This window comes from Hyperolius riggenbachi, chromosome 5, assembly GCF_040937935.1.
Source record: "Hyperolius riggenbachi isolate aHypRig1 chromosome 5, aHypRig1.pri, whole genome shotgun sequence".
In the NCBI taxonomy this organism is placed as follows: Eukaryota; Metazoa; Chordata; class Amphibia; order Anura; family Hyperoliidae; genus Hyperolius; species Hyperolius riggenbachi.
Genome location: NC_090650.1, coordinates 266,061,023 through 266,082,709, shown reverse-complemented (window position 1 = coordinate 266,082,709; position 21,687 = coordinate 266,061,023). Strand labels below are relative to the sequence as shown.

At 44.6% G+C, this 21,687-nt stretch overlaps 1 protein-coding gene across 6 annotated transcripts in view; it reads left to right on the top strand.

The window, feature by feature from the left end:
- The window catches only part of MAK (male germ cell associated kinase), a 79,501-nt gene that overhangs the window by 52,079 nt on the left and 5,735 nt on the right, over nucleotides 1-21,687 (top strand). For 4 of the 6 annotated variants that reach the window (XM_068236887.1, XM_068236890.1, XM_068236893.1 and 1 more), the window contains exons 9-13: nucleotides 1,610-1,900; nucleotides 4,922-5,097; nucleotides 10,290-10,411; nucleotides 14,618-14,749; nucleotides 19,245-19,388. In XM_068236887.1, coding sequence (XP_068092988.1) covers nucleotides 1,610-1,900; nucleotides 4,922-5,097; nucleotides 10,290-10,411; nucleotides 14,618-14,749; nucleotides 19,245-19,388 — 865 coding nt within the window. The remainder of the gene's footprint in view (nucleotides 1-1,609; nucleotides 1,901-4,921; nucleotides 5,098-10,289; nucleotides 10,412-14,617; nucleotides 14,750-19,244; nucleotides 19,389-21,687) is intronic. The other 2 variants (XM_068236891.1, XM_068236892.1) reach the window with 1 other exon arrangement.

Sequence of the window (21,687 nt, the reverse complement as noted above, 5' to 3'; positions counted from 1 at the left end):
ATCTCTACTTGGAAGTACAGTAAAACCTTGGATTGAGAGTAACTTGGTTTTAGAGCACTTTGCAATACAAGCAAAACATTTTATGACATTTTGACTTGATATACAAGCAATGCCTTGAAATACAAGCAAAAAAGCATATACGGTACGTGCATCGCGTCCTCACAACTGAACCATTGGTTCTTCTCCCTTTGAGGCTGCAGGATTGTACTTTAATTGTACTCAGATTGCAGAGACTGTGCGAAGTCACATTTCCATGAATTCCTTAAAAGTAGGCAAAACAACTGTCATTGGATAAGTATCTTGTTAAAGTACTTACGAGGCCAAAGGGAAAAAAAAAAGTTCAGTACCTGTAGCTAATTTGAATGCACGGAGGACGCCATCCGCGGCCTCCGTGCAGTTTCGCCGGGTCCCCGCTGCTCAATATCCCCCGAACTGGCTCCCGACCCCACAGCCCGGGTCGGGCTCTCATGCCACCTGCAAAATGTCCGCCCGAGCTGGCTGTGGCTGCGCAGTCTGCACAGACGCAAGTACGGCTGGGCAGCTCTAGGGCCTCCCCCTGATCCATGCTACAGATAAAGTTCAAGTGCGGAGGTGGCACACCTTACCCAAGATGTGGGTGCTATGGCCTGTGGATGCTGAGCCCCAACATCCAAACTTCAACGATACAGTAAAAAAGTCCAGGTCAGCACACCTTTTTCAAGAAAAGAATTTTCTCAGTTTATTGCTCCATAAAGCAATAAAGTTTTCACGTGCTTATGGAGCAATAAACTGAGAAAATTCTTTTCTTGAAAAAGGTGTGCTGACCTGGACTTTTTTACTGTATCCCTGATCCATGCTACAGGAGACAACCCGCAGCGTGGATTAGGGGGAGGCCCTAGAGCTGCGCAGCCATACTCGCGTCTGCGCGCATTGCGCAGCTGCGGCCAGCTCGGGCGGACATTTTGCAGGTGGCATGAGAGCCCCGACCCAGGCTGTGGGGTCGGGAGCCGGCCGGGGGGAGATATTGAGCAGCGGGGATCCGGCGAAACTGCACTGAGGGCGCAGATGGCGTTCTCCGTGCATTCAAATTAGCTACAGGTACTGAACTTTTTTTTTTCCTTTGGTCTCGTAAGTCCTTTAAAGTCTCACAAAAAAGAAAGGTTGGGACGAACTGCCAGACAGTAAGGATTCAGTTAGATATAGTGACAGCATTATTTACATTTTTATCCGATATAGTACCTCACTACGTACTACATATTTTTTTATAAATGTTTTTGGATTGTGGAAGTAATCATCTGAGTTTCCATTAAACCTTATGGGGAAATTCGCTTTGATATAAGAGTGCTTTGGATTACAAGCATGCTTCCAGAATGAATTATGCTCGCAAACCAAGGTTCCACTGGATTCCCAACAGCTAATTCTTTAAGAAATATCTATTTAACATAGAAAAAATTTCCAACATACCGTAATACTTTTATTTTGACGATCTAAGGAAGCATGACGTCTTGTTTGTATTTTAGAAGAATGGGGGCCGTTTCATCAGATCCAATATGATGTGCATACAGATAAAATGTATAAGATTTGAATTAGTTAAGAGGGAAAACAGTAATTCCTTTGTTACTGTTTAAAGGCTTTAAGGTACCCGTATTTTCATGTTGGACAAGCACTCGGCCCTCCAGCTCAAGCTACAGAACAGAGAAAGACTGTAGTAAGTAAGCCAGCACAGCCCAGCGAGCCACCGCAATTATCCGAGATAAAAAAGCAATCTCCACTTGAAGTACCAAAGAAGACATCAAATGACTCGCCTGTCCCACACAGACCCCTACAGCAGATACAGCTGCCGCAAAGCACAACCGACAACCAGCTGCCATCCAAGCCTCCTCAAGTGGCTCTTCCCAACATCAGCAAGATCATTTCGCCAGTAAGTAACATGACAGATCTAAAGATGTACATGAGTTTTTATACACATTGCTAAATGTCAGTAACACTGTAATCACATTTTACTATTGTCTGTACTGTATTCCTAGCAGTTTCCATGCACAAATTATGTAAAACATACCAACATTACCATACTTATATCCTAAAAAGAAATTGTAATATGCACAGCGTGGACGCACGTATTACACCTGCCTGTGTGATGATGGGGAGAATGCGCATGTGCGGCGGAATCTTTAAAGGGACTCAGAGCAGTGCAGAAATTATGGAAAGATGCACATCATTTTAAAGCTCTCTTTCTCCTCTTTCCAATGAAATATAAACCGCCGCCCTACGCTTTTTAGTTTTTGCTATTTTCGCGATTGAAATTGCCGTGGCCGCGATTTCAATTGCGCAAATAGAGAAAACTAAAAGGCGTAGGGCGACGATTTAGGTGTCGCCAGAAAGAGGAGAAAGAGAGCTTTAAAATGATATCCATCTTTCCATAGTTACATTGTATTACACAGGACGACACTTTCCTAAAGGCAGCAGCTCCATTCTGCTAAATGGAGCTGCTGCCTTTAGGAAAGTGCTGAATGGAGCTGCTGACACTGGGGAAAGTGTCGTCCTGTGTAATACAATGTAACTATGGAAAGATGCATATCATTTTAAAGCTCTTTCTCCTCTTTCTGGCGACACCTAAATCGTCGCCTTACGCCTTTTTAGTTTTCCCTATTTTCGCGATTGAAATCGCGGCCGCGGCAATTTCAATCGCGAAAATAGCGAAAACTAAAAGGCGTAGGGCGGCAGTTTATATATCATTGGAAAGAGGAGAAAGAGAGCTTTAAAATGATATGCATCTTTCCATAGTTTCTGCACTGCTCGGAGTCCCTTTAAAGATTTAGGGGATTTCCTGGTTAAACCTAAACACTAAACCATAAAGAGGAATATCCAGGCAGCATTAAAGTGACCTTTGTTGCTGCCTTGCTGTGGTTATATCAGTAGAGGGGGGAGAGCAGATGGGTAACCAGAAGTATTGATTAGCAGATTGGCATGAGAATGCTGTAATATGGACATTTGGTTAAAATAAGAGCTGGAAGAGGCTAGCATATCTTATATGCTTTAGCATATCTATAAGCAGGAACTCTAAAGCAAATAAAATTGATTCCTAAACATGGGCATACACTGTACAGTTTTCAAACAGGTAAGTTCAATTCAATAGAAACATTGACTCTAATGATCATCTATTTAGAGTAGTACACTGTCACAGGAGCCCTAGTGGTCAGACCGCGAAATGCCTTCCAAACGGTGCCAGCGCACGGATCATGCGAACTCTGGTCGCAGTCAATGCGTAGGAACCGTTGGGAATTGGCCGCAGACAAACCAGAAGGGAGCCTGTGATGTACGGTAATTACAACTTTACACACTATTTCAGGGTAAAACTGCCACCACCTCTGTTTTCTGAGACAGAGGAACTCACTAACTGGTTATTTCTCGACCTGAAAATAAAAACAGTTAAACACACTCTATTCTGTCTAGATCTCAACAATAGTAGCGTCTCTTCAGAAGTCTGGTTCAGTTGTGCGGCTGATAAGCAGGGTAGCGGAACAGTGAATGACTTTGATGAAGTCGTTTATTCACGGCAATATAAATAATTAATATATACAGACAATTATTAAAATCAACAATTATTAAAACAGTAATAGCCAGTATGAAATAAAAAAGGAGAAAATACTTAGGGTTTGTGGAAATATGTCCGTTCTGGGAAAACTTGTAGAGTTCCTTTTGTTCAGTTCAGCAAAGTTTAAAATCCAAGCAAAATGGAAGATGTCCTTTGTTCAGTTCAGACAAGATGGCCGATCAAGATGGCCGCTAGCCATGTGTCCTTGGTTTCAGCTAAGACAAGATGGCTGCCAACCACATGGTCCCCTGGCTGGCAGTGTGCTTTCGTGATGGTGGAATTTGGAGGACTGAGGGCCCACCTGCCGGCCATGTGCTTTTGATGAAGCTGGCTTGGGGGTGTGGCAATGCCGGCCCCCTCTGAGTCACCCACCAATGACAGTTCATTCCCTCTGAGAGATTTTAGGGCTAAACTTATAAAATGCCATAACTCATGAACGATACACATTATATTTAGGGGGATAACAGATTCATACTGGTCGGAAGATACAGATTAATATGACATCAGACATGGCTAGGGCAGCGGGTCAGGTTCCTGAGAAGATTCATACCTGGGTTGTAGGGGCCCCGACCTTTTGGTTCCTTTAATTAACATCTGAATGTGAAATCAGCTTGGACAAGCTTTGAGTTTACACCTCTGGCTAACAGGTCACAGGCACCAGGTTTCATGAAAAGAACTCTGCTGCTCTTATGAAGACAGCAGAGACCCTCCAGGCTGGACTGCCTGGTATCCAGACATGAGATTCTGATTTGGCAGCGCAACGGCAATCGAGGCAGGAAACCGACTACGGTTGCGTTTTCGTTTCTCACGGCTGTTCCGTGACATTCACCCCACTCAATATTTGATCAATGCCCATTGTTTGTACGAGTGATGAAAGCTAGAGCATAGAGAAGGCCACAGGTGGAAGCAGTATGAAATGAGGAGGAGGCTCATCTCACAAATGTATTTACTACTAAGAGGACCTCTATGACATACAGTACACTGTATAGATGATATATTAAACACACACACGCACACACACACTATAGAAAATCCCTGGTTTCTGCGTCCGTGTGTGTGTGTGTGTACCGCCACACTTGTTGGGTGCAGTTTGCTGACTTTTTTTTGTTTAGAGAATTGCAGGTGAGTGTGTGTGTGGGGGTTGTGGTTGCATGTGGGTTGCCAGTGTTTATCATTTACTTTAGTCACACTTTAAAGACATTTAGCCCCTGTATCTGCCCCTGTATTAGCCCCTGTAGTTTGTGGTTTTCATAAGGTTATGGGGCATACTGCCTAGTTGAATATGTATAAACCAGTCTTTGCATGTTTTTAAATATGGATTAATTACTTCTATTTTCCCCATTACAGAAATCCGTTGTCAGTGGACCACAAAACAGCACTGCCAACTTAAAGCATGGAAGACGGCGCTGGGGGCAGTCTGTTGTAAAGGACAGCTGGGATGATTTTGATACAGACTTTGGTATTTCTTTTTCAAAAAAGCCCAGCATGGCAGTGGTTAAAGAAAACAAAAAAGAAGATTTTGGGTGAGTCTGAAGTCCTAATATGTTAAAGTGGACCTGATTTATGTGGAGAAAAAAGCAGTACCCTTGTAGACCTCCCCATGTTTACAGGGACTTTAGCAAACACTGCTGTAGAATTCAGGGGTGTCCAAACTTTTTAGGCCAGGGGCCATATTGCAGTTTTTGAGAGTGCTAGGGTGGAAAACTAGCAAGATTAAATGATTTTCGGGGGGGGGGGCGACAATTATGTTGAGAACGGTACACTGCGATATGCCTGTGACATTTTTGTCAGATACAATATTTCCACAGGAGAAAACATATACTGTTTGCAATTAGCACAGTGGTAGCTGCTAATCTGTGACTGTTACTGCTGCTGGCAGGTGAACAAAGGGGAGGCAGAGCAACGACACTTGCGGTTCGCATGGAATTAACAACTGTGAAGAGCTTTGGGGGCCACTAGAAAAGGCTAGGCAGGTCGTATTTAGCCCCCGGAATGGACTTTGGACATGCCTGCTTTAGATTACTAACTCTGGAACTAGGGAAGATTACATTTCTCAATGAATCAAGGACAGCGGGCTGTAACTAACTGGAGGCAAATCTATAAGATGTGATACATAATTACAACCAGCCATTGGAGACTTTATAGAAAATAATTACACATTCTCAAGATGGAGCACTCCGTGCTTTTAGCAGCGTTCTTGTGACAAAGAGAAATATATACTTCCTTGCAAGTTTTTAGTAATGACAGTTTTCTGGGAAATGACATAGAAAAGTAATTTTTAATATCATTATTACAAATCAAATAGCTTGCATTTCGGTTTGCAACACTGGATAAAACAGTTGGAAAACCTTTCAGATTGTCACCTTAGAGGGATACTGTAAGAGGGTCAGGGGAAAATGAGTTGAACTTACCCGGGGCTTCTAATGGTCCCCCGCAGACATCCTCTGTTGGCGCAGCCGCTCACCGATGCTCCGGCCCTGCCTCCGGTTCACTTCTGGAATTTCAGACTTTAAAGTCTGAAAACCACTGCGCCTGCGTTGCCGTGTCCTCGATCCCGCGGATGTCATCAAGAGCGCACAGCGCAGGCCCAGAAACAATCGCACAAACCCACAACCAGGCAGAGATGTCACTGTTTAGGAAAAGACTGACAAAACCAGGAGTAAATGAATAATAAGGATTTATTATTAAATGAAAATAAAGTAATACTGTGCATTAACCTCATGCACGGAAACAATCAGTATCAACTTGCAGGCAACGTATTCTACACACATACAATACACTGCATCAAATAATACAGGCAGATATATACAATAAGCATACAAGGTAAGAAAATCAGGGTTTATACAAGGACCTCTCTGCATAAAGCGAGTTATGCAGAGTAGATCCAGTGTATAGAATTGTGTGCACACAGACCCTGGATCCAGGATAGTAACACAACATAAACCTAGAAATATATATACAAAATACAGATTCACAATCGAGGAGGAGACACACGGATAGTCAGCAAGCATAGGTCATACTCAGGAGATCAAACAGTACAGTAATCGCTAGGCAAAGAATAGTCGGTATACAAAGCACAAGGTCAACACGGGAGATCAATACAGCAGGGAATCAAGGAACTAAATTACCAGGAACAGGGAACTCAGGGCAGGATGGCTAGAACCAGGAACAAAGAGCTAGCAACTAGTTAGTTTACAGGTGTGGCTTAAATGGCATGCTGAGAGACCATGTGACAGTCCAGGCCTCCTCCCTGTCTGTGGAGAGATCTCTAGACAGTCCGCCCTCTGCTGGTGGGCAGAGGAAAGTTCAGGTTGTAAATTCATGGAGGAGGCTGGTGACATCTGCTGGTGAAGCAAAGTTAGTTCATTCAGGAATTTACCAGCAGATGCAGATTGTAACAATTACAAGTACACTGTGGTGTCAACATGTACTTAAATTAATCAAATGTACAACAATTTAATCACTTCTTGAAAAAAAGACAGTGGGCCATATGCAAAGCACTTTTTCACCTGAGTTTTCTCCTAGGTGATATTTTCATAACTTGTAAATAAACTGCCTTTTAAACCAACAGCAAGCAAGCAAATGCTCACAATTATTTTGATAGTACTTATTCACCTACTTTTTAGTATTTTTCCATTGTAAAGTGCCAAAAAAGTCATTTTAAATAAAAAATTAAAAATTATCTCCTAGGAGAAAACTCAGGTAAAAAAGTGAATTGCATATGGCCCAGTATATCTACGCCCTGAGGGAGCACTGTTCCCGTTCCAGGGGCCTAGATATATGTCTCAGGTGCGCCTTCTCAACCCCCCCGTTAGTAGACCGTTCCCATTGGCTGATCTAAGTGCCTGTGGTCACTGATCACCAGCATCAATGAGATGCCATGGTCATTGATAAAACGAAAGTAAATACATACACACATTGCTTACTGTTAGCGTACTAACATTATGCACAGGAAGATAAAGTTGGGGGACACCTAGTGGCCAAATAGTAAAAATACACCCTACACCCTACATACATTAGATTGCACACACATACACACACACACATACATAAATATCTCCCATAGTTCAAGAAAAAATGGTGTGTGTGTGTGTGTGTGTATGTATGTATGTATACATGTATATATGTATGTATGTATATATATATATATATATATATATATATATATATATATATATATATATATATATATATATATATATATATATACCCTTAGGGACTCAACTTTTTTTTAATATGTATGTCATGGGGGAATATTACTATTATTTTCGCAAGTAAGGGCTTGTGATTAGTGCCGGATGCAAAACTGAAAAAATACACTTTTTTTCCAAATAAAATATTGTCGCCATACATTGTACTAGGGACATCATTTAAATGTTGTAATAACTGGAACAAATGGGCAAATAAAATGTGTGACATTTATCCAAAGTAGCATGTATTATTTTAAAACTATAAGGCCGAAAACTGAGAAATAATGATTTTTTTTCCACTCTTTTTGTATTATTCCCGTTAAAATGCATTTCGAATAAAATAAATCTTAGCAAAATGTACCACCCATAAAAAGCCTAGATGGTGGCAAAAAAACAAGATCTAGATCATTTTGTTGTGATAAGCAGGGATAAAGCAATTGGTGAATGAATGGAAGGCGCACTGAAAGGTGAAAATTGCTCCGGTCCATAAGGGGAAAAACCCTTAGTGGTAAAGTGGTTAACATGCTTCCATCGTCAAGTATTTTAAGTCTATGTGAGGTCAGGACCAGCGGAAATAGAATCAGTTCTGTAGTCTTCAGTTCCATCAGTTACATCTGTTGAAGCAGTGTAGAAGGTCCTGGCATTAAAGTGAGGGAAGCCCCAGGTGAGTAAATCTCATTTTTTTCATTTGACTTTAGGTTCACTTTAAAGAGAACCAGAGACGAAGCACCCTCATGTATTTTATTACATTTATCAGTGGGAACATGACAGTAAACACTTACCCTGCTTTTAGTTTTATTCTTCTCAGTCTAATCTATCTGTTATCAACTGTGATAAGAATCCACCAACTGATTCAGCCTAGGTTTGACCTGGAATCATTATAGCTGAGTCACTCTTCTGTGGAGTCTTTTCAAGCCCAAGCCTTCCCCCTCCTGGCTCAGATTTCCTTACTCGGAGCTGTTGACATTGGAGGGGCTGCTGCTGCCGAGAAAGAAGCTCTGAAACAGACAAGTGTATCTGTGTGCACTGTGCAGCCAGTCATTATCTACTGTATGCAGTTTCATTTCTATGAGAAACACTTCCTACAGGCAGCCACACAGCATACCAGAATAATAGTTAAAAGCAGACAGATGAAAAGCTGCAGCAGCCCTGCTTGTCTGTAGTCTCATAGAGGCTAGACAGCACATCCAGAACAACTCATAACCCGGAAGCAGAACAGGTATGAGCCGGCGGCCATATTGGATATTTCCTGGAGCAATAATGGATAAAAAACACTCAAAAAGGCACACCAGAGTGGCGAAATTATCAGGTAGAGCATTTACTCTTTACAAGCTATCAACTGATATGTTTATTTTGTGTGAATCGTTCATCTCTGGTTCCCTTTAATGACCTATGGATTTGCAGACTACTGACTAGACAGGCAAGGAACAAGATGACAGACTGCAGACTGGACTGGCAGTGACCAGGATGACAGACTGCGGACTGGACCGGCAGGGATAAGGATGACTGACTGCTGATAGACCTGGCTAGAACCAGGATGACAGACTACAGAGAAGACTAGGACTGGGAGAGCAGACTGACAGGATAGACTGCAGACAGGACTGGCACTGACTTGCAGACTAACAATGTAAGTAAAGGACTGGCAGGGCAACTGACAGACACACAGACTGGCCAAGAGAAACAATGTTGAAACGTGCTGCAGCTGAATTTGCTAATGAGCAAATAAAATTGAGCATTGTTTGGCCAACCCTGGCTTTCATGCCAGTGTCATTGCTGCCCCCCTTCTCTAACACACCAAGGGTTGACAGACTGAGGAGGGTGCCCGCCAAAAAAACAGAGGGGCGCCGTCATGGAGGACTTTTGAGGCTGTCACAACTAAGGGAATGACAAACTCAGAGAATGACAGAGATGACTGATGTCAAACTCCAACAACTTATGACACGCTGGGGCTGATTTATCAAAATCAATGTAAGCAGAACTGGTGCAAAATTGGTGTAAAAGTAGTGCAGTTACTCAGTATGGGCATCTACTCCATGTTTGCACCAGTTTTGCTCCAATTTTCATTGCACTAGTTTGATAAATCTGTCCCACTGTCTTCTTCACAGTCTCCTTTGTTTGCAGTGGGTAAAACACTAGCAGAAAAGACTGCAGTGGATTTCATTGGCTTAGTTGTGTGGACAGAAGCCGAAGGCCACAGCAGGACAAAGCAGCATTAGAAATGGCAAAATATCAATGTCAGAAATAGTACCACTTTAAAAAATGATGAAAGGTATTTCTAGCGTGTCTCAGTACTACTACGCAAATGATGTTGACAGTCAAAGGGCTAAAGCTGCATATTCATAGATTAGCGGCACAAGCTTGGCCCAGCTGGAGCAGTGAGACTAACCGAGAGTTAATAGCATGGATTGCAATATCCTTCATCTATTTACATATACCTCAAGTCTTACTGTATGTTGTTGTCTTTAAATATGAATGTACAGTAAATAGCTGAATGTATTGTATAATAAATACTGGAAAACTCTCAGCTTTGCAGAATCAATTTCTTCTGATGAAAACAAAGATGTAAATGCAGCTGAATTAAGAACAGACTCTGGCAAGGCAATTTTAGCAAGACAGCATTACCTCAGGCAGTCACGATACCTACCAGGTAATTATTATTATTATTATTTAGTATTTATATGGCGCCAGCATCTTCCTCAGTGCTGTACAGAGTACCTTATATTGTCTTGTCTAACTAACTGTCCCTCAGGGGCTCACAATCTATTCCCTACCATAGTCATATGTCTATGTATGTATCATAGTTTAGGGCCATTTTAAGGAGAAGCCAATTAACTTATCTGTATTTTTTGTGGATGTGGGGGAAACCATAGTGCCCGGGGGAAACCCATAGAGACACGGGGAGAACATACAAACTTTGTGCAGATAGTGCCCTGGCTGGGATTTGAACCGAGGACCCAGCGCTACAAAGCAAGCATGCTAACCACTACTCTGCCGTGCAGATTCCTTACCATACCATACCTTTCTTCTGTGCCTAGTACTTGCATTACATATGTACAGTATATAGTATATAGTAATCAAGCATCTAATCACATGTGTAATACCCCATTTTATACACTGTCTACTCCTTGCCACACACTGAGGGCCCATTCACACTTGTGCGTTTTCAGAGCGTTTTCAGCTTTGCTGAAAATCGCTAGCGATTTGAAAAACGTGTGCACAATGAAAGTGTATGGAAGTGTTCTCATCAAAGCGTTTAACGTTTTGCTGAAACGCAAACGCGTTGCATGCAGCGTTTTCTGAGCGATTCTGGAGCGATTAGCGATTCAATAAAAGTATTTGAATTGAACTAAAAATCGCAAAACGCTAATCGCTGGAAAAACGCTCTCTATACAGTGAAAAATCGCTAGAAAAAAAGGCCAGAAAAACGCTCAGCGTTTTGCATTAGCGTTTAGCGATTTCTAGTGTGAATGGGCCCTGAAGGTGGCTGACTAGTACTAACCATGTCCTATTTTTCTCATATGACTTTCAACCATTTGCTTTCTTGCTGTCTTTTTTTGAGAGGCATGACTATGCATTTGTCTTCCTGTATGCAGCCTAATAGTTAGGTTAGCAGCATACTTAACTTACTTCTGTGACGGTCTCTGCCACAACTGCCAATTGTATACAAGCTGGTCACTTACAGCTCAATCTAGTGTGTAAAGGCCCATACTCACGGGGGACGGCCGTCGCCGCAACAGCGTGGCACGCGCGTGTTGCGGCGACAGTTCCCCCGTGTGTATGATGCGCGCGCCCCGAACCGTCGCCCGTCGGAGCTGTCGCCAGGCGATTGACCTGTTCAATCGCCGGCTACAGTCGTCGCCGCAACCTCGCCGGAACTGTCGCTAGCCCCGCATGTGTATGCGGGCTAGCGACAGCTACCCACACACACCACACGGAGCTTCCGGCGGGGGGGAGGAAACTCGGCGACAGCTTCCGCCGCATCGCTAATCCCTCTGCTGCCGTGTGGATGCAGAGGGATGTGGCGACGAGCTGTCGCCGAACTGTCGCGCACACGCTCCCGTGTGCGGCGACAGCCACAATTGTACCCCCGTGGGTACTTAGCTTAAGGCTAATGTAGAGACCACAATAAGTAGAGCTTGATAGGGGACACCTGAAAAGCTAACCGCTTGTTGCAGATGCCAGTTTTTCCCCCTTTTTTTTCACCAAGATAAGGAAAGGAAGCTGTTATTCATGGATACACTACTACTTACTTAATCCTATGTCTCCCACTGGAGCCAAGAGCCTCAAAAAATGTATGCCATATACATACGCTACTGCTTTTGGAAAATATTAAAGGGGACATCATAGCAGAAGATGTCTTCCTGAAGAATGATTTCAGTAGGTAAACTTCACCGATATGCTCAGCTTTAAGTTATGCACACACATTTTTTGCACACAAATTTTCTGTAGCTGAAACAATTGTTCCCTGATGTCATGGCCTCCTCCTTAGTGGTCCTGCACTATAGATGACTGACCTGAGTGCCATTGTGCCTGCCAGGGCCGGTTCTAGACCTTTTGCTGCCTGAGGCAAATTTGTGAGGACGCGCCCCCTCGATTTGGAATGATTGCACAGTACCCGACAATTTACTTCATTTAATGTTCTCACATGACATGCTGCAGCTCAACACAATACCACGCTGGCTGTAGGTCTGTAAGAAAACAGACTGCTCACCCTCTGCCACTCCATTCCTCCTCGGTCAGGACAGCAGTGCCACCTCCTCTTTTTCTGCTGTGCAAGTCAAATGAAACGCTGCTGCTCTCCTGCCTCCCCCCTCCTCACACACTGTCAAGACTCCTCACACAGCACAACAAGCTGCTTTTCCCCAATGATGACCTCTTCACCTCGCTCTCTTCTTGCTTCTCTTCCTACTCTGACTGCATGCTGTTAGTGTAAACACATAGTACAAACATGCCGCCCCAGTAATCTCTATGCCTGATGCAAATGTTTCACCTTGCTTCATGAGAGAACCAGCCCCGGTTCCTGCAGAAATTTTAGCGGTGACAGATTCTACTTTGGCCCGGTTCACATTAGCATTCGCTATCCGGATTTTCCGGATATGATCCGGACCGCATACTGTACAAACGGAACGTACGTTCCGCATAGCAATGTAAAGGCTATGCGGACGTTCACACGTGTCCGTTCCGTACAGTACGGAGCCGGATCGGATCCGGACTCTTTTCCAACATGCGCTTTTTTGGGTCCGGCTCTCCGGCCCACGCACCCGGACCGGAGCCGGACCTGAGCCTGACAGCACCATCAGGAACACAGAAACCAATGGGGAACGGAAGGCACAGAACACACTGCCTACAAAAACCTGACGTTCTGCCCCACTTCCTATGCGTATCCAAGCGGCCATTTCGGATGGGGACACATGGGCCAAGCATGTCTGGAGTGGAGCAGCAGTGACAGACGTGCTGGAGCTGTTTGGCAGAATGTCGGAGGTGGAGGTGAGGCCTACAGCGGAGGAACCTGATTCTACAGGTGCACCAGGTGCACCTTCTGCTGACCCCAACTTTTTTTTTTAAAATTCGCTATTTTTTGCCCACGGATCCGGATGGCAGCCTGATGCATGCCTGATACAAACGGACCGGATCCGGATAGGAACCGTACGGTTCTGATCAGGATCAGGTCAGGATCCGGTCCGTTTACTTGCCAAAACGCAAGTGTGAACGGGGCCTTAGTCAGAACACTAAATTTACTGTATAAAGAAGGCTATGACTGTGTTATCAGGTAAAGTTCCTACATGCAACTGAACTTTAAGCTATGTACACATTGGAAAGATTAATTGCATTAAACAATTTAGAGACAAACAATTGTTTTGGGCTGCCGCTTTTGTACGAGACCTATACAGACACACTGATTGGCTGCCCACTGAGCAGCATCTTCTATTCTAGACACGGTAGGAAGGCAGATAACGTATCTACCTTCATGGTATGGTGATAAAATTGGCCAATCGTTGGCCAGTCAAAATTGGATGTGTTCCACATGCCTCGATCTCTACTCTGAGGTCTTTTTCACACTAACAATGTTTTTGCCCTTTTTTCCAGCACAGGCGATTTTCAAAATCACCCACAAAACGCTTGTGCAATGAATCTCTATGAGAAGGTTCATATCAGCACGTTGCAAAGCGGTGCCTGAACCATTTTGGGGCATTTTTGCTATAATGGAAGGTATAGGAAGAGCGCTAAACACTCACAAAACCGCTTTATGCGGTGATTGCGTTTGCATTTATTAGAATAAATACATTGCATTTATTATTTTCCGGGTCAAAGAATTCACTTCCTGACTTGTGTCAGGGAGTGAATGACAAAATTGCTCTGGAAAACGCTTAGAAAAGCACTTTTACCAAAAACACAGCGTGCGGTGGAGCATCGGGAGGGAAAAAAACCGCTGCACAAAATCACAAAATGCTTGCGTTAGCGACTACGATTTTAGATGTGAACGAGGCCTGAAGTCCTGTATTCAGTAGGAAAAAAAAAAGTAAAAAAAATACAGCTTTAGGTTGATCAGTAATATACCGGTATTTATAATCTCTGAACCGAGCAAAGTTTAACTTCGACTATATTATAGCCAAGCGGTTGGCTTCTTCTTAGCCGGACGCTAGTTTGTCACTTGTAGGAGAACTTCATGGCAGCCACAATCCTTGTTATGTACAGAATAGGTGCAATTGGCAGCTTGAAGATGACATTTTACACCTGAGGATTTTCACACAAATACTTAAATTTAGGGCATACTTATTATAATTTTTTTCCCAGTGTACCCTTACAGCAACCATAATTTTGTAGAGAATTAATGTTGTTTTCTTCCACTTAGGTATGAACCCCAAGAATGTGGGGCTAATTACCTCAGGTAAAGAAGCAAACCATTCCACATGGGGCAGTGCACTCTCCACAAAGCCTCTGGCTCCTATCGATGGTGGCGTAACATTTAACAGGAACACTACAGGTAATGATGGTGCGGAAAGAAGGCAGTGGAATTGTATACAGTATTGCATGATATGTTAGTAAAACATAAGGCACTCCACTGCAAACTTGTTTCACCTATTGTAAAGATATTATTTTTCAAAAAGCACACACTGGTCAGCAAATATTATTTAAAAAAAAAAAAAAAAAAAAAAAGCACATTGATCTGCAAATATTCATTTTCAAAAGCATACACTGGTCTGCAAAAGCAATGCAAAACAATATACTGAATTATCAGTGCAATTTTGAGATTAGGAAAATGATTGCAATTATATATGTTATTGTCTAATAAGTTTAAATTATAATGTATATAAATGAACATGTAGGACCAGGGCAGTGCAGTCGGTACAAAAAGCATCCAACTCCGACTCCTCAGTTTATGAAGCCTCCGACTCCAGGTACCCATATTTGCTTTGACTCTGACTCCACATCCCTAGCAGGGCTTTCGAATGGGCACAAAAATCATCTGACTCCGACTCCACAGTTTATGAAACCTCCGACTCTTCGACTCCACAGCCCTAGCAGGGTTATGGAATCGCATGAAAAACCATTCGACTCCTCAGTTTATAAAAACTCTGACTCTTAGTTCTCAAAAATTGTGCCTGCACAGTACACTGCGAACCAACATGGACTTGCAACGTGCAGGCGCAGTAGAGTTGGCCTCTGCACCGGCGGAGACCCCGGGCCCGGCGGCTGCGAGCGGAGATGCTGCGTGGGACATGATGGCTGCAAGGGGCTGGAGAAAGCCCCAGGTAAATGGGGCAGCACATTTTGCCTTTATGTTTCCTTTAAGGGGTACCTTTAAAATTGATTCATTACAGTTCTGACAACATTTTGTCAGAACTGAAATGTAGCAGTTGCTGTAAGATTTATAGCAGTTGCTGTCAGTTATAACTGAAATGACAACTGATGAGCATGTTAATCTCCCATGTTTCCCTATGGTTCAAGTTGGCGATATTACAGTTCAAAAGTTTGCTGACCAGGAAGCTGTTATGGGTTAACAGCCATTTTCAAAATGGAGGATGGAGAATTCCATTGATCAACGTAGACTAACAGAGACTAACGTAGACTCTCCAAATCCCTCACCATCCTCGCACTCACTGAGACATGGCTCGCCCCCTCTGACTCTGCCGCGGAGGATGCCCTCTCCTATGGGGGTCTTCACCTCAGTCACACCCCCAGACCAGATAACAGGACCGGGGGAGGGGTGGGTCTGCTCCTCTCCCCATCCTGCACCTTCCGTGTCCTCACACCACCTACCTCTCTACAATTCACATCCTTTGAGGCCCACACCATTCGCCTCTACCACCCCCTCCCTGCCATTGTTGCGGTCTTATACCGCCCTCCGGGCTCCACCCCACAATTTCTCGATGACCTTGCCTCCTGGCTCCCTCACATCCTCTCCTCTGACCTCCCCACCATCATCCTTGGGGATTTCAATATTCCCATCGATGAAGCCCAGAGCTCTGCTGTGACCCGGCTACTCACCATTGCCAACTCACTTGGACTAGTACAACACGCCAACACCCCCACTCACACTGCAGGTCACACTCTCGACCTTGTATTCACTAAATCTGCCACCATTGCAGACCTTGACATCGCACCCTTTCTACCCTCAGACCATCACCTTCTCACCTTCAACCTCCTCACGGAAGGCACCTCCAAATTAGCCACCCACCCACCTGGTCGATGGCAGCGAGACCTACGCAAGCTCAACCCTAGTGTCCTTGCTGACCCCCTCCATGCCCTCTCCTCCACTCTCCCCACCCTAACCTGTCCTTATCTTGCTGCAGCTCAGTATCACCAAACTCTCTCATCAGCCCTAGAGAAAGCTGCTCCACCAATATTTCGCCGCAACCGACCCCCTAACCCCCAGCCCTGGCGCACTACCCATACTCGCATCCTCCAGAGGAAAACACGCGCCACTGAACGGAAATGGAGAAAAACTAGGCTTAACCAGGATTTCCTACAGTACAAGACCAACCTGCTGCAGTTCCACACTGCCCTTGCTCATGCAAAGCAGGAATACTTTACCAAGCTCATCGGAGCACAAGCTTCCAACCCCCGGCGACTTTTTGCCACCTTCAACTCCCTGCTTAAACCCACCGCCCCACCCTCCGTTTCCTCCCTCTCTGCCACAGATTTAGCCACCCACTTCACCAACAAAATTGTCTCCATCCGCCAAGAAATATCCAATCTCCAATCTTCACCTCCCAACCAGCTCCTCCTCCACCTTATCCTCCCCTCACATCCTTCACTTCTACTACCACCGAGGAAGTCAACCACCTACTGCAGACTTCCCATACCACTACTTCCCCCCTTGACCCCATCCCTTCTGATTTACTCCAGCCTCACTTCACGGAATTAGCCCCAGTCCTCACTACCCTGTTCAACCTCTCCCTATCCACAGGCACCTTCCCCACAGACTTCAAGCAGGCCACTGTACTACCCCTGCTCAAGAAATCCTCACTCGACCCCTCGCTACCCTCCAACTACCGTCCTATCTCCCTCCTCCCCTTTGCCTCAAAACTCCTTGAGCGTCTGGTTCACAAACGCCTGACCCAGTACCTCAATGCCAACTCACTGCTAGACCCACTCCAATCTGGATTTCGGCCTGCCCACTCAACCGAAACTGCTCTCACCAAAGTGGTCAACGACCTTGCCTTAGCTAAAGCTGAAGGTAAATACTCCATTCTCCTCCTCCTTGACCTGTCAGCAGCTTTTGACACAGTAGATCATCCCCTACTCCTCCAGTCCCTCCAGTCCTTGGGCATTCACGATCTCGCCCTGTCCTGGCTTTCATCCTACCTCTCCAACCGCTCCTTCACGACCACCTTCAATGAGTCCTCGTCCACCCCCAACCACGTCTCGGTGGGAGTCCCCCAAGGTTCGGTCCTTGGCCCCCTACTGTTCACCCTATACACATCCTCCATTGGCAAGGTTATCTCCTCCATGGGTTTTAACTATCATCTGTATGCAGATGACACCCAGATCTACCTCCACACCCCTGACATATCCACCACTACCATGGACAAGGTCTCCTCCTGCCTATCAGCCATCTCCTCCTGGATGTCCGCTAGGTTCCTGAAACTAAATCTAGACAAAACGGAATTTATGATCTTCCCACCCCGGCCATCCACGAACCTCCCAGATGTGCATGTCACTGGTAACCACACTACCATTCGCCCTACCTCTCAAGCCCGCTGTCTGGGTGTCACCCTGGACTCCGCACTCTCTTTCACTTCCCACATCCAAAACCTCACAAAGTCCTGCAACTTCCACCTTTGTAACATCTGTAAGATTCGCCCTTTCCTGACCTCTGCCACCACCAAACTCCTCATCCATGCCCTCATAATTTCCCGCCTTGACTACTGCAATGCCCTGCTGTCTGGTCTACCTATGACCCGAACAGCCCCACTGCAATCCATCATGAATGCGGCAGCCAGAATTATCCACTGCTCCCATCGCTCCACCACGGCAGATCCCCTCCTAGAATCCCTCCACTGGCTTCCTATCCAGTCCAGAATCAGATTCAAGATACTGTGTCTGACCTACAAATCTGTCCACAAAACCTGTCCAACCTACATTTCCGATCTTACTCAGAGGTACACACCTAGCCGCTCACTCCGCTCTTCCAATGAACTTCGCCTAACCGCCCCCCGCATCACCCAGTCCCATGCACGCCTCCAGGACTTCTCAAGAGCTGCTCCAACACTATGGAACTCCCTACCTCCACCCATTAGGGCAGCCCCCTCCTTCAACATCTTCAAGAAAGCCCTCAAAACTCACCTTTTCACTCTGGCCTACTACCCCTCACAAGTGCTCTAAACCTACAGCTGAACTCTGGTCCCCTACCATTCGTGTCCTTACCTCTCCCTCTAGATTGTAAGCCTTTGGGCAGGGTCCTCCTCCTTTTGTGTCCTACCTGATCTTGCACCTCCATTACTGTGAACCCATGCTATGCATCTGAGTGAACCTAACTTGCCTAATATCCATGCTCCATCCAGTGACTGACTAAGCATTACCTGGTACTCATACTGTGCTGTGTGATCTGGTTTTCTTGTATTCCTGTATTGTCATATTGCTGTATGTCACCCCTAAATATTGTCTGTAACCTAAATTAATGTTCAGCGCTGCGTAATATGTTGGCGCTTTATAAATACAATAAATAAATAAATAATAAATAAATGTAAGAGAAGAGAAAGAGATTGATGAGTAGACTACACGGGAGGTTGTGTGTATGTTTATTTTGACTTTTAATTTTCAGTTTAGGTTTGCTTTAAACTTACCTAAGGTGATCATGTTCAGTGTCCATTACAAATACAGAAGAAACCATAAGATGCATATTGCCAGGATAAGCCCAGCAAATACATAACATTCACTGCTTTACGAATGATGTTAAGTGAAAGAAGACCAGCTTTGGTATTTTACATTTTACCAAAACAGATGACATGTTGGATTGTATTGTCATGTGACAGGTTCTTTCACCTCTCCAGGCACTCTTGGTGTATTTGCAGGCCCTGCATACAATACAACAGGAGGATACATTCCTTCCTTCCATAAGAAAGAGGTTGGATCAGCAGGACAGAGAATACAGCTGGCACCCATTGGGCCCACAACAAGTAAGAGATTTGTTGGAATGATATTCATTATCTTGCAGTAGACTGTAAAAGTGGGAGTTAAAAAGTACACAGTATGAAAATATTTGTTTTTCTGCTGTATATTTAAATGTGTATAACTACATCATTATTATGTATAAATCCTAAAATGTTTAAAGTAATTAAAGTAAGAAAATATGAAATGTTAAAAAGTGGATGATTTTTTTTCTTATTCTCCAACTGCTGGGCTAATTGACCACTTTTATAAGCATAAAAGCATCTTCCTGCTGTAATCAAGTTTCCAGTATTACAGACCCTAAGCCTCAGCGTGATCCCTGAAAATGAAACGTTAAGTAAATGGTAATGTGGCTAGTTACTTACCTGGGGCTTTTTCCAGCCCCTTGACGTCCTCCTGGTCCCTCACCGTCATTCAGCACTGGTCCATACTTCCACTGTCCCCATCTGAATGCTGCATGTGTGACCTTGTGCCTCCTCCATCGCGCTTCTGTTGCTGGGAGCGTTTTGCTCAGAGAGATCAGCAGAACTGCCAGGCAACCAGTATCCTTTAAAAGGAAATAAATATGGCAGCCTCCATAGGTCTCACACCTCAGATTCCTTTTACCATTCCCTTTAAATCCCAATGTTCAATAGGGACTTCATTTCACAAAACCAGGAACCTTTCTAAAACAAAAACACAACTTACCACTGTAACCAGAAAGGGAACAAAAACATTATTTTGTTGTATATCATATTTTTCTGATAAAAAAATGGAATACTTAGCAATAACCCTAATCACCTTTTAAAGCATAATGATATTGTGCCATCAAAGATTTCAGGACTGCTGCCTATGAACGTCTGAGTACACATATTTTAAGCCTTATCTGTAGTTCTATTTTATATACATCTTACTGGCTCCCTTAACATGTTGTGTCCACCCATTCAGGTGTATTCACTAAATTGCAGTAAGCAGAATAGCGTGAATAAAGTCTTACACGCAATGAGTAGAGTATAATACATTGCATGTAATGTATTGCTGTAACGATCGGTGTGATTACCGGTGAACTGCAGTCTCACCAGGAATACAGAATATACCCGATTATTGGTGATCTGCAGTATCACCGATAATCAGATATATCTACTAACCTCTGGACACCAGGGAGAACAAGTGAGTGTTTATGCAACAGTATACTTTGAGTACTTCTCCAGAAGTATGTTCCTTCCTATGGCCTAGACTCTCCAGGAGGGAGGAGCTAGGCTGAGGGTAGGAAGGTCAGAGCGTGAGTGACACCCAAGAGGGAGGGTGTCACTAACAGGTCTGGGAACTGCCTCTAACAGTAAGGCCAGTTCTCGTGGTCGGCAAGCCAGGTCGTTAACACACAGACAGATAAAGTACAGAATCAGGATGCAAATACAGAGTCCAGGAAAGAGCAGAGTTTGGCAACAGGATATCAGAAATAGCAAGGTACAAGATCAGAGTTCAGAGGGATCGTCAGACAGGCGGAAGGTCATAACAAATAATACAATGCAATGTTCCTAATGCTAAGGTGTGAACGCCTTGATGTCAACACCTTTGGAAACTATGCTAGAACACAGATACAAACAAGGTCTGAGTGCTACCACGTTGTGATCGCAACGGCAGACAACCAGAGAATGCCCAGCACCCAGTATATATAGTAAGGTGCTCTACGGCACCTCCCCTAAGTGCTGGACCAATGGCAAGTGGTGAAATTGTCAGCTGACCAGCCTGGTCAGCTAACCCTTTTCTGGCTGTCATATAAGCTCTGCCTCTCAGCGCGCGCGTCCTTCTGAATCTGTGTGGACTAGCAGTCCCAGCCACACCAGACATGTCTTGCAATGTAATCCCTGATTCAAGCGTGGGGACCGCCGCCCCGCTCTCTAAGGGAGCGGCGGTCTCCCCGCGTCCGGCTGCACTGTCAGTTGCTCTGCTATCCGTGCAATCTGCCGCCTCCAACGCGGAATCCGCCGCTCTGTCCATGCGGCGGTTTCTCCGCGTTGTGCCGCCATGTTGGACGCGGAAACAGCCGCCTCACTCTGAGCCCTTGCGGGGGCTTTTCCGCGTTTCCTCACAATTGCATTATGTGTTACTCATCGTGGGGTAACACTTTATGCACATAATTCTGCATAACGAATACACCCCATTATCCCTGTAAATGTTTAACTCAAGTGAATAGGGCCCCCTCTCTTCTATTGTATCTTGGTATTGCTGTTTGTAATGACTGTCCATGTATGTATATAAGCTTAAAATTTGAAGTGCTGTATACTGGTAACTACGATTTAACTGTTTTTCCCTTATTGCCCTTGT